The 16,373-nt window shown below is 38.3% G+C and overlaps 1 protein-coding gene across 1 annotated transcript in view; it reads left to right on the top strand.

Annotated features, from left to right (window-relative positions):
• The window catches only part of LOC150096698 (cytosolic carboxypeptidase 6), a 414,915-nt gene that overhangs the window by 342,001 nt on the left and 56,541 nt on the right, over window positions 1-16,373 (top strand). Inside the window, exon 5 of the mRNA XM_090408692.1 lies at window positions 15,774-15,990. Within this exon, the coding sequence (XP_090264818.1) occupies window positions 15,774-15,990 (217 nt within the window). The remainder of the gene's footprint in view (window positions 1-15,773; window positions 15,991-16,373) is intronic.

The raw sequence follows: 16,373 nt of genomic DNA, 5'->3' as shown, positions 1-16,373 counted from the left end.
ACTTAATACATAACAGGTTTATTTTTATGCTTTCGCTCTTGTTAAATAGTTTTGTATTCATTCTGGTGTAGATGGACGTTACCAGTTCCCTGTAACGTCCATCTACACGAGGGGTGAGGTAGGGACTCACTCATCGCTTCTTATCTCGCCAAAAGAATTCGTGATGTTCGATATCAGCATCGGAGACAAAAGAAAAACAGGACTTAATCTTGAAATCTAATCTTTCACTTGTGAGAACAGATAATATATTTAAATATCAACCTTTGAGAAATTCGTTTGTAGCGCGCTCTATGAGACAAACACTGAACTCATTTGGTTTTCTGTTCCAAAATAAAAGTTACGTTATAAGATTAATCTTATGATTTTTTCTTTTTATTTCCATATTCATTTTATTAATATTCTTTATTTATATTCATATGTATGATTTTTTTTCATGTTTTTCAATCCAATAGGGATTTCACATTGACGTTCTATCCTTAAAATTTTGGGGATTCTGATTAGGCTTAACGCTTACTTAATATCTTTTATTTTATTATTGTTTTTTTTTTTATGAAATATAAATGTAGGGATCGATGGACGACACAGGCAAAAGTTCTTTAAAATCACGTTTTCATTTTGTATTCATTTTCATATAAAACTAAAGAAACATCTAAAAAAATATTGTACACCTTAATTTACTTCTACGAAAGCATCTGCACTGTCGGCCCGAAATTAACTCCGCGCTATGACCCATCATTACTTGGCACCGCTTTAAGAGTTCGGAAAATCCTTCGGTCAGCGAAAACGCCCGAAAAAAAAAAAAAAATTAATGTCATACTTGGGGTGTCGCTGGCGTGTAGCCCACATAACGCCTCCGAAAAGCTCCTCATCCGCGTGCATTTTCACGATTTGATGTTACCGAGGCAATGTGTGCGGACTTCGAAAAGGGCAGCTGGCGGTCAGATGCTTACGCTTGGCTTCACGGTGTCAACAGTCTCATCCCCGCTGTCTGGCAACGTCGTCCGACTTTAAATTGGACCGTCATTCTCGGACAACTGCTCCCCGGTGTGCTGGGGGGTGTTGGTCTGAGCTGTTATCCATCATACGATGGATTTCTTTCGTCAGGACTTGAGGATTCAACTCAATTTCCGATGGAGGCAGCGTTTTGGAGGAAACGATACAGATCAATCACAAGGGCCTAAAAAATACTTCCCCCATCAATTCTCGCATGCCCTCTTTTTTTACTTTTCTTCCCCCTCCTTTCCCCTGTATTTTTTTTTTTTTTTCTCCAGCGTCAGGAAGTTCACGCGGGCCTCGACCTTTGCATTATAATAGCAAGTTAAGCTGCGGGTGAAAATTTATTGCCACGTTCACAAAGTGTATTGCTTTCAAGCAGAGGAGGAGGAGGGGGTCTGTGGGTGATAAAATACTAGTAATGAGTGAGCAGAGAAATAGAAGAGTTGTATATGGGAGGGAGCGAAGGAGGGAAAAAAGGGGGTTACTTCCGTGTCATAGAAAACTTGACTAAATTCGCGATAAAATATGTTTACATTTGTTCCCGGAGGAGTTGAGATTTATTTAAATAGCAAATACATATATTCGCTGAAATTGTATTCTTAGCCTCGGATAATAAATTGGATAATAATTAATTGTTCTAAATAATTAATACAGAAACATGTTATAGAAAAATGATCATTTCTAAAATCATTAATGTATAGTAGCGAACAAATTAACCCGAACACTCACATTTTAAAGAAAAATTTTCATTTCGCAAGAAGATAAGTACAAAAATTAAACTCCAGCTTTACCTATAATTAAATGTCCTCCTCGTTTCCTAATAAGTTCATTACTTCGCTTACACATGGACTCTACCAACTCAGAACATTTTTCTTATTTCTGCATCTCGAAACCACACATTTACAATGTAAGTTAAACTTATCCTTTTAAGTTATCCTTTGTATCGCAGTTTAATTTTTCAATCTCCTTTTCATTATAGCCTACAAATTCTCAATTGGGTTAATGTGAGGAGAGTTACCTGGCCACTGAAGCAATTGGATGTTGTGATTTTGGAGGAACTCTTTCACTTTTTTTGAAGTGTGGCATGGAGAGGGATCTCGTTGGAAGATGAGTTCCTTTGTCTTTCTGGATGTGGGACCACTCTTTTCTCTGATTCATTTTGCTTTTCCTCACTACTAAATGATCTTGAGTAAGTATAGTTTTCCTTTTCTGTCAGGAGGAAAGGTACCTGTCTCCATAAACTTCTTTAAAATCGCATTAGTACTCAAATCGAAACACCACTCAGCAATTTGTCTTTCAGTCATTGGATGTGTGCTGAGAGAGTACATATTTTTGAACGCTTTTTTGGAGATGGATCCATTTTATAGCTTCACAAAATAAATAAAATAAAACACTGCAAATGTCAATTTGTTTACACGAATAAAAACGAACAACATTCGTGAACGTAAGACAGTTAAAACACCCAGCACTCAACCAAAATAGAGCTTAAAAAAAGCCACAAACTTCCATTCAGCTGGCATCAACTTATAAATCAATGCTCTTTTAAACTTTTAACTTCCATGGCTGGATGGACATCAATCCCTTGAATTTTTATCCCGTAATCGGTATTTTTTTAATTGTTTAAATAAAGAACGTTTTGTGCACTTGGCTCGCCCTAATTAGGGCTGCGTAGAAATATTTCAATCTGTGATCAGGGCCGCCTTTGGGTGTTTATGTTTCCATCCGTCTTTTTCATCGTAATCTGATGACTCACGAATGAGTAGGTTGGGATGGATTGATGCCTGAGCAAAGTACTTGGTTGCTATCTGGAGGAGAAACGTAGGTATGTCTGGCAGGTTCCCGTCTTGGTGGAAGATAGTGTTCCTTACAAACCATGGGGCATCGAAGATCATTCGGAGGCATTTGGTTTGGATTATTTGTAATCTTTTGATGTTGCTAGCAGAGATGTAGCTTCACGCTGGTGAACCGTAAGTTAGTATGGGTCTGATGATTGCTTTGTATATATTCTTAGTTTGTTTTCTGGATTGACTTTGCTTCTACGGTTGAGTAAAGGGTAGAGTTGAGCTATTGCTGAGTTAGCTTTGTTGCAGGCATGCGAGATGTGGGAGTTGAAGCTGAGATGGTTATCTAGTTTGATTCCCAGGTATTTTACTTCTTTTTGCCATGGGATATCAGTATTGAACATCGTGACTGCTCCGTGATGGTTTACTTTCTTCCTTGTAAATAGTATGGCCGTGCCTTTGTCTGCATTGACGTCAATTATCCATTTCCCAAATCATTTTTCAAGATTCGTTGCTGCGTTCTATAGTCTTTGTGTGGCTATTTTGTTTCCAATTAAATCCGATAGTTATGTATTCTATAAGTCTGTGGATTTGTTGAGTTGTGCAGTGACAAGTTCGAAAACCAAATTGTTCTTGTGGGATTAGGTCTAGATTGTCCGTTTCATTTTGTAGGCGTTTTATTATTACTCTTTTAGCGATTTTCCTAAGGCCTGACAAGAGGCTGATACGTCTGTAATTCTGGGGGAACTGAGGTGCTTTCCCCGGTTTATGGAAGAGGATTATATCTGCCTGCTTCCAGCGAGTGGGGAAGTAGTTGAGTCTTAGCATCGCATTGATGATAGCCACTAGATGCATTATTGTTTTGTGAGGGAGTGCTTTTATAATTTGTTTGAAATCTGATCAGGACCTGGTGCTTTTCTGTTGTTGAGGTTCTTGATGATTTCGTATATTTCTTTTGGCGCAGTATAGCTTATGTTGTCATGGCTGGTGGAACGATGAAGTGCATAGCGTACTTGCCTGTGGATTTTTTCAATGAAGCGCAAGTCCGCATGAGTGTAGTTTGGTTGAAATTGCAGCTCCAGGGTGTCTGCAAAGGCTTTTGCTTTTTCATCGTCTCGGTAGACTATGCCTCTTTCTCCATGGATTGGTATGTTGGGGTGATCGCTGCGAAGGGCTTTAGTCATTTTCCATAATAAGTTATCTACGGTGTTTAAGGAGCTTAGTTTCTTCTCCCATAGTTGATTCTTGTGGTCTTTGATCGCATATCGGACTAGGTTTGCCCTGTTTAGCTCTTGTTTATCCTGGGGTGATAGTGTTGCATGGTATCGACGTCTAATCCTGTTTTTGTTGCGGATAAGCTTTAGAATCTCTTCTGGGAGCAGGTTGGTTTCAGCTGGAGCTGTTGCAAGGCTAGTTTGGATTGTGTTTTCCAGTTTATTGATCGCTGTGTCTACTTCTTTGGGTGAGGAGATGGTCGGAACAGGGCCTGTGATGTTGCAGATAGTTGCGTTGAGCTTCTTGAGATTTGTGTAGGATTGTCCGGGGATGGTTTCTGCTTCTCCCCGTAGACTAAGCAGAACTGGATTGTGGTCAGAGCTAAGATCATTAATAACCTGTAACTGAAACTGGTGTGGGGTGATCCTGAAAATGGCTATATCCAGCATGTCAGGTTTGCCCAGTGGTCCGTAGTGTGTTGATTCAACAGGACCTGCTATGGTGATGTTTTTTGTCATAGCAAATTTGTTTAGGCTCTTCCCATTATTATTGGTGTTTCTACTGTTCCACGCGGGATGTTTTGCGTTTAGGTCTCCCGCCACTATTGTTGCTTCGTTTGTGTCAAGGAGCTGGGAGAGGTCTGAGGCTAGGAGTGGTTTGCCTGGAGGGTTGTACACTGAATATAGTTTTAGACTACCTGTGTTGTCGGTGTGTATTTCAACTTCAGTTTCTTCCAGGTTTGTAGTTGTTGTTTTCTTGATATCATTGTATCTTATGGTTTTTTTTTAACAAATATAGCCGTTCTGCCCCCTCTGGTATTGAGCCTGTCTATCCTAAGTAGTACGTAGTACCTTATTTTGGGGTTGTCGCAAGGACGAATGTGCGTCTCGTTGACTAAAAGAATGTCTATCTTATATCTTTCAGCGAATTCTTTTAGTTCTAGGAGGTTGTTGTTTAGTCCTTTAGTCCAATAAGCAATCTGTATTGAGTTAGCTATGGTAACCGTGTTATCCATTAATCATGGGGAAGATGACTTGTGTGTTTTTGAGGAATTTGTTGGTGTCGGCCTGATTGGGATTTGTTTTGCTAAAGGCAGTTAACATCTCTCCTAGAATAGCAGCTAGGATTGCGACGAATTGGCAGATTGTTACTTGTAGAAGATGGCGGATTGTTACTTGTAGAGACCGCAGATGCGTATGATTTCTCGGGAGTAACAGCCCGCGTTCTGATTTCTGGTGTGGTTCGCTTCTGAGTGGGCGGGGGCAGTGCCTCTCTAGCCTTCTGCAGGTTAGATGGGTGGAGTGAACATCCCTTGTAGTTGGCTGGGTGTGGGCCGCCACAGTTTGCACACTTAGCGGGCGTGGTTCGTGGTTTGACGCAAGTGTGCGAGGGATGGTTGTCACCGCACTTGTAATCCACTTTACATAGTCTTTGTGCATGCCCATATGTTTTGCAATGATGGCATTGACCAGCTGAAGCCTTTCTTCCGAGAGATTCGGTCTTGATGACTAAGCCAGACGATTTTAAGGTCGTAAATTTCTCTATGGTATTTACTGATCTTGACTAAGACCAGAGGCATGGAGTGCTTGTCTGCTCGGTACATGCGCGATATCTTAAATGGCTCTAGGCCTTGTGATCTGAGGTCAGTAGCTATTTCTTCAGCTGGTATGGTTTCAGCCAGACCTCTGATGACCACTTTTAGATTTTTTTCACTCTTAAGCTGAAACGTGTGATATGGGACTTTCAGTTCATCCATAAGTCTGGTGAGCTGGCGGTAATCCGAAGTTCTTTCAGGTTGAATCCGGATTCCTTCATCTGTACTCTTAGCTGATGTAAATTTGATGTTTGTGTTCTTCATCATCTCTGTAATTAAAGACCATTTTTCTATTGTTCTTAAAATTACTGGTGGAATCCTCTCTTTGGGTTGTGCCCCGGAATCGGTCTCTATTCTTTCATCAGGTTGTGCTGTTAAGTCCATTGGAACTGTTCTTTCCAAGGGTTGAGGTATTATTTCAGATAGTATTTTGAGTTATCTGAGTCCACTAGGGGCTGGTCGCTAACTGGCGACATAATCTCTCTGGTGTTATCTTGAGAAGTGCTGCGGAGAGGGTCAGGGAATTGATAGTCCTCTGTTTCAACCTCTTCTGTTTGGTGTATTGCTACTTTTCCTGGCCATTTCCTTTGCAGCAGGCCTCCTACATGTTTGAAGATTGCCAATAGCAGCTTGAAGTCGAGCTCATCATATGGATAGTCCATAATTTGGCCTAAGAGAAAATAGCGGTTGCTCTGGTTTCCCGAGTAGTTTGCGAGTGATCCTGCAGACTTTGAGACTCCACTAGCTAATCCTGTAGACAGCTTAGAGTAAGCGTCTACCAGCAAAAGTTAGTTTATTATAGGTGACTATCCTAAAAACTAGGAAAGAGGAGTTTCGGGAACTTACTTGGACACAGTGCAGAGACCTACCTCCCTAAAATACCATTCATCCACCACTGGTCCTCATTGCGGGTGGGGCCTGCCGGCCATCAGACCTCTGCATATTTCATACAGGTGGGGTGGGGGGGAATAGTAAGTCTCGAACTGTGTTAGTTCTAGTGCAATGCGAGCTTCCCGAAAAACCATACATATATAAAATTCAACTAAGCAGAGTCTAAACGAACAGCCACTCAGTCAATAAGTCCTTAATCCTTAAAAGGACTGGCTTAAAGGGGCGAAGCAAGAATGCTTTTCATATTCCCCGTTATCTGTCGAGGGCAGTGTATGGATAAGGTGTTATTGAGCTATATAAATATAAATATAAATAAAGCTCTGATCATGGCAGGAGGGTAGCAGCAATAGCCGAACATCAGTTAAAACTTCATTGGCTACAGCACTGCCATCCATTACTCTCCAAGGGTAATAATCACCGCATCTCATTGTCGATTCCCCCATAACCACTCAGTCAAGTCCTTATAGTCCTTATAAGGACTGGCTTAAAGGGGCGAAGCAAGAATGCTTTTCATCTTCCCCGTTATCTGTAGAGGACAGTGTAGGGATAAGGTGTTATTTTGAGCTATTATTAAAACAGCAATAGCCGAGCCTCAGTTAGAACTTTATTGGCTACAGCATTGTCATCCATTACCCTCCAAGGGTATTAATTCACTTTGAATCCCACTAAGTCAATCAAATCAATGCTCGTAGATTAAATCAATTTATAAATAATATTTAAAGGTGTATGATGCATTTTTAAAAAATTAAGTTGAAATTCTTAAATTTTTTGGTTTTTTATACAAAATACATAAGTTATATTATTGTTTCTAAGAAAATTTTAACAAATTAAATATAAATATAATGGTGTCACTTCCATATCAAACTCTTTCTATAAATATATAAAGATATAAGGATGATATTTGGAACTTGCATCGCAATTAACTAGATGCTCTTAATTTTACTTACAACGATTTATGCTTGTCATAGATAAAGAATTACATGGGATTTATAGATTTTATTGGTCTTTTATATTTAACCAGCATTCTCATTTTGGGAGAATGTGTTGAAATTAGCTGCTGTTAATGAAGAGATTTAGAACATGATGTAGGTAGGATTAAATCATCAAAGGTCTGTTTGCTCTGATATTAATCCTTGTTGAGTTACGTTTAGAAAATTTAAGTACATTCTTCGCTAATCTTGCAAATAGTCAATGTATAAAATATCACTTATTCAAAGTTAAGAGTACTAATTACACTTGCAAATTATCTTTCAACCACGTCTATTGATTAAATCTTCTGCTAATTTCCCACTTTCCCGTATCATTCTCTGAGATGGACAGCGGTAAGAAGTTACATATTTAACCACGGATAATAATCCAGAAAACCGACTTATGAAGAGACTAAAGTTGGTTTATTCGATTAAATATTCAAATTAAATTACATATGTTTATTGTGTATGTATTATATAGTATTTACACGCGCTATCATTCAGATAGATAGTGCAGCCATCTGTCGAGCTACTATTGAATTAATAATCATAGCTTAACGGATAATGTTATTCACGACTTATGACACGTCCACTCGCAATGAAGTTTCGTATAAGTGGCTTGCAGAATTTTTATTTAGAAAAGTTATTAAAAATGTTCGATGGATTGGACTTTAGTCATGTAAATGTTTTTAGTATTATTGTGTATATACAAAACGAAAATAAAAAAAAAAGGAAAGCTGTTTAGCTGATGAATATTTTCTACAAGTGATCCATCACTTTTTTTTTTGCCCTTAACCAAACCGAACATTACGACTTCAAAGGATTTTCTCTGAGCACGCTTAGCGTCTTCCATCATCCCTGAGCTCGACAACAATCGGGAATGAAACAATTAAGGATGAACCGAGCGAAGTGTTTTAAAAATTTGAAGACGGCGTTAATTTCCTCGGTGACTTTTCCAAGTGAAGTGTGCACTCCTTGCAATGACTTGGACGCCACAACGCCGATAATTGTCAAGAGGGGAGGGGGGGGGGTGAGGCGAAAGCAGATAATAATCTACTTTTAAGAATGATAATTGCATCTATTAGTAACGGTGATGAAGGAGAGTGCATTCGGCATGTCGAAGTTAGAAAATTAGTCGTATCTTGGAGCAAAAATGTTTTTAAAAGGATGCGCCGTTCTTCCGCGCGAAATAGGATGACGCTAGTGTTAACAGGAACACGCCAAATCCACGTGGATACAGTTCGCGTCGCAACGAATTGATGACTCTAATATCTAGTAATTTGCAAAATCTTGTAATGTAATTGTTGGGAAGTTATAGAATCAAATAATCTGTAACAATAATAAATAAATAATAAGACGTATCTGCAGACAGTTTGTTCGTAATAAGATATATTTATGTAGACGGTAATGATACATAAATAATATCATTAACATAAGTTAATCATCATATGTCTACCTGTTAATCTATCCATAACATCCAATAAAAGTACGTAGAGCCATAACTTTGTTATATCTATAAATCCCGCAGCCTATCTAATATTTAAAACTTAATCTACTCATAATTAAATTACTTGTATCACAAAAATTTTATTTCAAATCAGTAATTTAATAAAATCACCGTAACCTAACCACGAAAGTAATTGGCATAACTTGTCATAAGATTATCATTGAATTATTATTATTCACTAAGTCGAAATCACTAATACCACCAATAGACAGCATCCCATAATACTAAATGCTATTTACAGATCTAAACATTAGAAAAATTCTTGCAAGCACTCAATTGCTGGCTTCTTTCACGCCAAGAAATATGCTCAACCGAATACCTAATGATAATTGGCGACATAAACATAAATATCGCAAATGAAAACCAGAACAACACTGTACTATACCTAGAAACGCTATCCATGTATAACCTAATACCAACAATAACATCATGTAATAGAGAAGAAATATTTGGAAATACAATCACTGCTTCCTGTCTAGATCATATAAACGTCCAAGCACCACCAAACAGTTACTCTGCGTCAGTCATAAAGTGCAAAGTAGCAGACCATTACTTCACCGCTCTAAACCTGCACACCAAGACAATATCCATGCAATGTCCCACAGAAGAAAAGCGACAGAAAACAATAATAGTCAACCACGAAATACGAAAAACAGACTGGGAACATTTGGCATCAGATATCTTATACAACAACATTAAACTCACACTGGAGAAAATATATAAGAAATCCGCAAAGAAAGTCAGAATTCGTTCAAAAATAACACAAAATCCTCGGATAACACAAAACTTAATCCCAGAAATACACAGAAAGGACGCTTTATGGAAAGAATTAAAGCGAAAACCAAATAACACAGCTTTAAAAACTGAATATAAGATAACAAGGAATCGCCTTACAACACAAATCAGAAATGCAAAAAGAAGCTACTACAGAGACAAACTAACCTCCGCACAAAACAACATGAAACAAACTTGGCATCTGATCAATGAGATGCTAGATTGTGTTCCCAACACCACCACCTCCGAAACCATAAAACACAGCTTCATGAAAGAGGCAAAACCTATCCAACAACTAGCAAATGTCTTTAACCAATACTTTGTAGACTCCATCCAAGAAATGCACAGAAATATTCCCCCAATCACAAAACGAGACTCTCCACTTGGACCACAATCAAAACAGACATTATGGTTCCCAACCATAAAAGAAACAGAACTTCTCTCTGCAATACATCAAATCAAACCAAAGGCCCAGGAATTGATGATATAAGACCTAAGGATATCAACAACATGCAACTAGCTTAAGTCCTATCCTACTAAAATTAATAAATAAAATATTTAAAACAGGACAGATACCAAGTATGCTAAAGACCACCATAATCACACCCATATACAAACATGGAGAAAGAAATTTAATCAGCAATTACAGACCCATAGCAACATTACCAATTATCAATCAAGTTATGGAGCGGATCACACTAAAGAAACTCACAGCATACGCAGAGACCTTTCATATTATCCCCAAAACACAATATGGTTTACGGAAAAATAAGGGAACAACATCTCTCTTGGAAGACTTTACAGACGTAATTAATACAACCTTAGACAAAAACAAAATTGCCATGGTAGTCTTTATTGATCTAAAGCATTCGATACACTCGCACATCAACCCTTGTTAGGAAAGCTGAGGCATGTTGGAATAGACGGGCCTCTGCACAGGTGGTTTACAAACTACCTTCAAAATAGAAAGTATATAACACGTATCGGGTCAAACCGAAGCAGAGAGCTACCAGTAACCTGTGGAGTGCCACAGGGAGCTGTACTCTTCCCAACTCTATTCAACATTTACACGCACGATATTAATCAGCTACCTCTCAAAAGTAAGATATTCCAATACGCAGACGACACAGCTATAATATCCATCCATAATAACGCAAGCATAGCCCAAACAAATATGCAACATGACATAAATCTGATCATAGACTGGCTCACAAAAAAACTCCATACGCCTAAACTCAGAAAAGACAAAATTAATGATATTCAGAAATCCACTAACTCGACCAGTTGATAACAAATGCATAACCATCCAACATTCACTTTCCAACATAAAAAACACACAGAACAGCAAAACCACTACAATCACTCAGGTTGAAACAATACGATACCTTGGAATTTACTTCGATGCAGATATGAACTGGAATAGCCACATAAACCATCTACACAACAAACTCCGAACAATAACTGGCAAACTCTACAGGTTAAAAGACATTGTTTCCATACGCCTAAAAACACTAATATACAAAACACTATGCCAAAATATACTAAGATACGCTATAACAACGTATGCTTTCTGTGCACCCTACAAATTAAATAGATTAATGTTGCTACAGTACAAAATGATAAAACTGATCTTTTGGGAACAAAGAGAAAATAACGACCTTATAGACATTGCAATGTCAACATACAAAATACTGACAGCAAAACATTCATGTCACTATGCAACTTTGCTAAAACATTATTTCGATGCCAACTACAGGACAATTAGAAATACATACCGTATAACAAGACCTCAGACTAATAATTATATCACATATAAATACAATAATCACTACGGAAAGGCCACGCGAAACTTCTACATCCCAGACATGATAAACAAATTACCTTTTGAATACAGAAACCTTACAAACTAAAATAGCCTGAAAAGAGCTCTAGGAACATACTACGAACAAGAAACACGCACCCAAAATACCATACAAACTTAATGAAACACAATATATTCGTTCAGGCTTCCAGTTCAGCGACGCATCAAGACATTCCAAGTTGTCGTGTGTGTGCGTGCGCGCGCGCCTCAATCAATGGCTGCAGTGGAAATCAAGCTAACTAAACATAGATTCGATTTCATAGCTTCCCAAGCACAGCAAATAAACCAATAAATAATAACTGGTGTCATCCTCAGATAAGCTCACAAATAAGCTTCGAGGATGAAAGCTGAGAAAATACATCTCATCTCACCCCATCCAAGATAAAAAAAAAAATAAATAAATAAATAAAAATAAATAAATGTATCATATGTAATCAAATGCATGTATTGTGTCATATGTAATGATAAGTATGTATCATATGTTATAAATTATTATTGCGAAAAAAAAATATTATTATCAGAATACATGAATGTATCAAATGTAAACAAATGTAAGTAATGTTGTTTCATATGTAAACAAATGTATGTAATGTAGTATCATACGTAATCAAAACTATATGTAATGTATGTATCATATGTAATAAATTATTATTATTATTATTAAAAAAAATAAGAGAGACCTCCAGGGAGTCGGGGACTCATCGAAGGAAGCCACATACTTCACACACCAGCTATCATACTTATTCTTGAATTCATTCACACTGCTTGTACACACAGCATCCAATCATACACCACCCTCTGAGAGAAAAATCTAGCCCTCACCGACCCCCTTCTTAGCAGCATTCATTCTCAGCTTCCAAGGATGCTCTCTTGTCCTTTCACCTCCATAAATTGAAAAATTCCTCTTCTTCCTAACATGGAATTTAGGCCAAGTGGCCTGTTCCGGTCTCATGCCGTCTCTTTCTTGAACTTCCGATTCTTCTTTTTCCACTTATTTTGTATTTTTGGTAGTCTGCTGTTGTCCATTCGATTTAAATGTTCTAGCAATTTTTGTTTATACTGTTTTATGTAGTAGTTAATTGGTTTTATTTTCAGGGATTTATAAGATCGCTTCTTGTGTTTTATGGTCCCACTTGATATATCTTGAAAAATTCCATCAATTGAAATCCTGTATGATCCTTTCAAAAGTTTGTAAGTCTCAATTATATCACCCCTCTTTCTCCTGTTTGCTAGTGTCTGCAGTCGACGAATTCCCAATCTGCCTTCATAATCAGTATTCCACAATCCTGATATATTTTAACACTCTCCTTTGTACTCTTTCCAATATATCAGAATCACAACGGACACGCGCACAGTAGTCCAAGTGAGGTCTTATCAAGGCCTTGTAAAGAGGCAAAATAGCATCCTTATCTTTACATGTGAACGTTCGCTTCAGCATTGCAATTATCTTTGAGTTGTATTTGCAATCTTTGCTACATGGTCCCTGACAGTGGCGCACTCAGGGATGGGGGACCAAGGGGCCCTGGCCTCCCAAAAGAAAAGGAAAGAAAACACGAGAAAAAAATGTTTAAATCTTTTCCTAACTAAAATTCATTTTTTTATTATTTATGTTGTGTCGTGTCTTCTATTTCTATACTACTTATGAATTAGCGGTCACATAAGGTGGGAATACCCTATAGCGCTCTGGAATCACTGCCGCTGTGAACGCAAGGCAAACGAAGTAGTGCTCGGGCGAACTGAGCGCTACTTCGTTTATCCGAGCTGGGCCAGAGGAGATCAGATGTTTCATGTATTGGCGATCACTGCACTTGCTCAGTCATAGGTCGTACGCAATGTAGTGTGTATTCTCAATTCGTCTACTCAATTCTCCCCCCCCCCCGCCAAGATTAAATCATGACTGCTCGGCCCCCTCCAAGATTAAATCCTGAGTGTGAGCCACTGGTCCCTGAACTTCAACTTCCTATCCACTAACACTCCAAGATCCCTAGCTTCATCATTTTTTCCAGCATAATCCCGCCAATATAATACGACATTGGATAGGTAATCATGCCAAAGTGAATGACTTTACATTTACTAACATTAAACTGACATCCGTTTTCCCACGTCCACAATTTCAGCCTACTCAAACCATTCTGTAAGTACTGCATATCAGCCACATTCCTGATTACCCTGCCTATCTTTGCATCCCCAGCAAATAGCTGTATGTTGCTTGTCAAATCCTTCCCAATATCATTAATGTACAGATTGAATAACAGTGGACCAAGCATCGATCCTTGTGGTACATCACTGGTTACCTTAAATCTTGCAGGCTCACATCCCCGGTGAACCACTTTTTGATATCTGCCAGTCAGCCATCCTCTGATCCACGCTAATATTTCATAATCCAAACCCATATTCTCCACTTTATGCAACAGTCTTCAATGCTGTATTCTGCCAAAAGCCTTAGCAAAATCCCATCTACTGATATCAAGAGTAACATTTATCAAACGGTAATATGTGCTCACTGCAAAGTAGTGATTCACTGTCAACATATTTTCCCAATCCCAATGAATGTCCTAAAAAGGACTGGCTTAAAGGGGCGAAGCAAAAATGCTTTTCATCTTCCCCGTTATCTGTAGAGTACATTGTAAGGGTACGGTGTTATTGAGCTATATAAAGCTCTGATCATGGCAGGAGGATAACAGCAATAGCCAATCCTCAGAACTTCACTGGCTACAGCATTGCCATTCATTACCTCCCCCCCAGGATACCCATTTTAGTCGCCTCGTACGACATGCATAAGCTACACATTGGGTCTGATATGTAAGTAAAGCCCTCTCTGAAAATTTAAACGATCCCTAGACCACTCCATAGTGGCTGAGGGATCGTCCAACTCAGCGTTGGTTTCACTCAGTGACGGTCCCCCCACCGAGCAGAACCGCTCATATTCCAGAGAAAAGCGTCCATCGACGAGGCCCCTCACGGACCACGCCGGAGAACATGAGAGACTCAAAGTGTGCTCTCTTAGGGCAAACCCCCCGAAATCAAGGCCCCCCCCCTCACCGGGAGCAAAATTCCGGAGGAAACCTGAGAGAGCGAAACTCTGCGTCCATTTTAGTCGTCTCTTACGACACGCATTGGAGCTATTCTTATCCCGACCACCACACGGGGATATACCTCCCTCATATACCTCAGTTTATAATGATTTCCAACCGATAAAGGTTAGGTTATATTGATTTCTGATTTCATTGAGTACAAAAGAAGTACTTTCCTTATTTTTTTCATTATAAACTAACGTAACGTAACCTAACTGTTATAATTTCTATTGAGAATGAAAAGCAATATATAAAACCTATAAACATGTTTTTATTACATTTACCAGACTCCTCTAGGAATTATTCACTTTAACTGGTTAAAGTGATTAATTCTCGTAAATTATTCACTTTAACCGGTAATTATTAATAATGACCGGATTTATTACTTTAACCGTATAACCAATATATATAACCATAACCAAAAGATCTTGCTGAGGAAGCCAATAATATTACTTTAACAGTAACATTATTCACTTTAACCGGTAATTATATTATATTAATAATATATTATATAACCAAAATATAATTATTAATATGAATATTAATAATATTATTATCTTGCTGAGGAAGCCTTATGAATAAGTAAAGCCGTCTCTAAAAATTCGGACGATCCCTAGGCCACTCAATTGTGGGCGAAAGAACGTCCATCTCAGCCTTCCACCCACTACCGAACAGAACCGCTCATATTTTCCGAAGAAAAGTATTCACCGACAAAGCTCCTCACCGGGCCGTGCCGGAAAACACTTACCCCGGAGACTCAAATTGCTCCCTTAAGGCAAAAACCTTAAGAGAGCGAACTCAAACTCCCACAGGGGTAACAGCAACAGCCGAACCTCAGTTAAACATTACCCTCCAAGGGTATTGGATCACAAGCCAATCAAGCTAGGCACGCGGCAGAGGAGGCGAGGCAAGTTGTTCTGGATTGCGAGTCTTAATATAGTATTATGATGCTAAGAGTTTAAAGGTATACTTATATTATCTAAAGAAGTATTAGATATTATTTTAATTTTTTTTAATTAATCAAATATCCCAATAAAATATAAGTTATATTATTATTATTTATAAATTTATTGAATAAACAAGTTATAAATTTTACTTTCTTCTATTTTTAGGTATCGCATTCCAAGCAAATATGTTTTCTATTACCGATGTCCACACCATCACAATAATCTTGTTCTTTCTATCGTTTTCGCCTTTGATAGAGAGGAAGATGTGTATCACTTTGCTTACTGCTATCCTTACAGTTATACTCGTCTTCAAAGGTATTTAGAACTTCAAGATCAAAAGGAATTGCCTTTCTTCAAGAAAGAGGTCATTGGAGAAACAATAGTAAGTAGATATTTAAATTTTTGTATGTGTATTAACGCACAAAATCTTAATTAGGTACAAATAAGTGTATTAATATCCTACACCACCACCAAAAACCTCGCCTTTTTCAAAATCCATCAGTGTAGATTCATCATTTTAGTTAACTTCGTTGCCCATCGAACGTGGCGCCCTCTAGCTCCACTTATTAGTTCAGCTTCAATCATTAGTTTTGTATGCGCTGTCGGATGGTGTCCATCCTTAAGTCGACACAAGTTGAACTTTCATTAAGTGGCCGCCACTGTTGTACACACAACGTTCCGACGAACGCTGGCTAAGCTCTCCTGGAGCTAAATCGTTCTGATGAGTAAGCAAGTTTCTTTCGCCCGCAAATTTTCTTAGGCTCG

The sequence above is a fragment of the Typopeltis vanoorti genome, chromosome 18 (genome assembly GCF_054136105.1).
Source record: "Typopeltis vanoorti isolate ZY-2024b chromosome 18, IOZ_Tvanoo_1.0, whole genome shotgun sequence".
NCBI lineage: Eukaryota > Metazoa > Arthropoda > Arachnida > Uropygi > Thelyphonidae > Typopeltis > Typopeltis vanoorti.
Note: the sequence above shows the minus strand (reverse complement) of the source record. Positions and strands in the feature narration are given on the sequence as shown.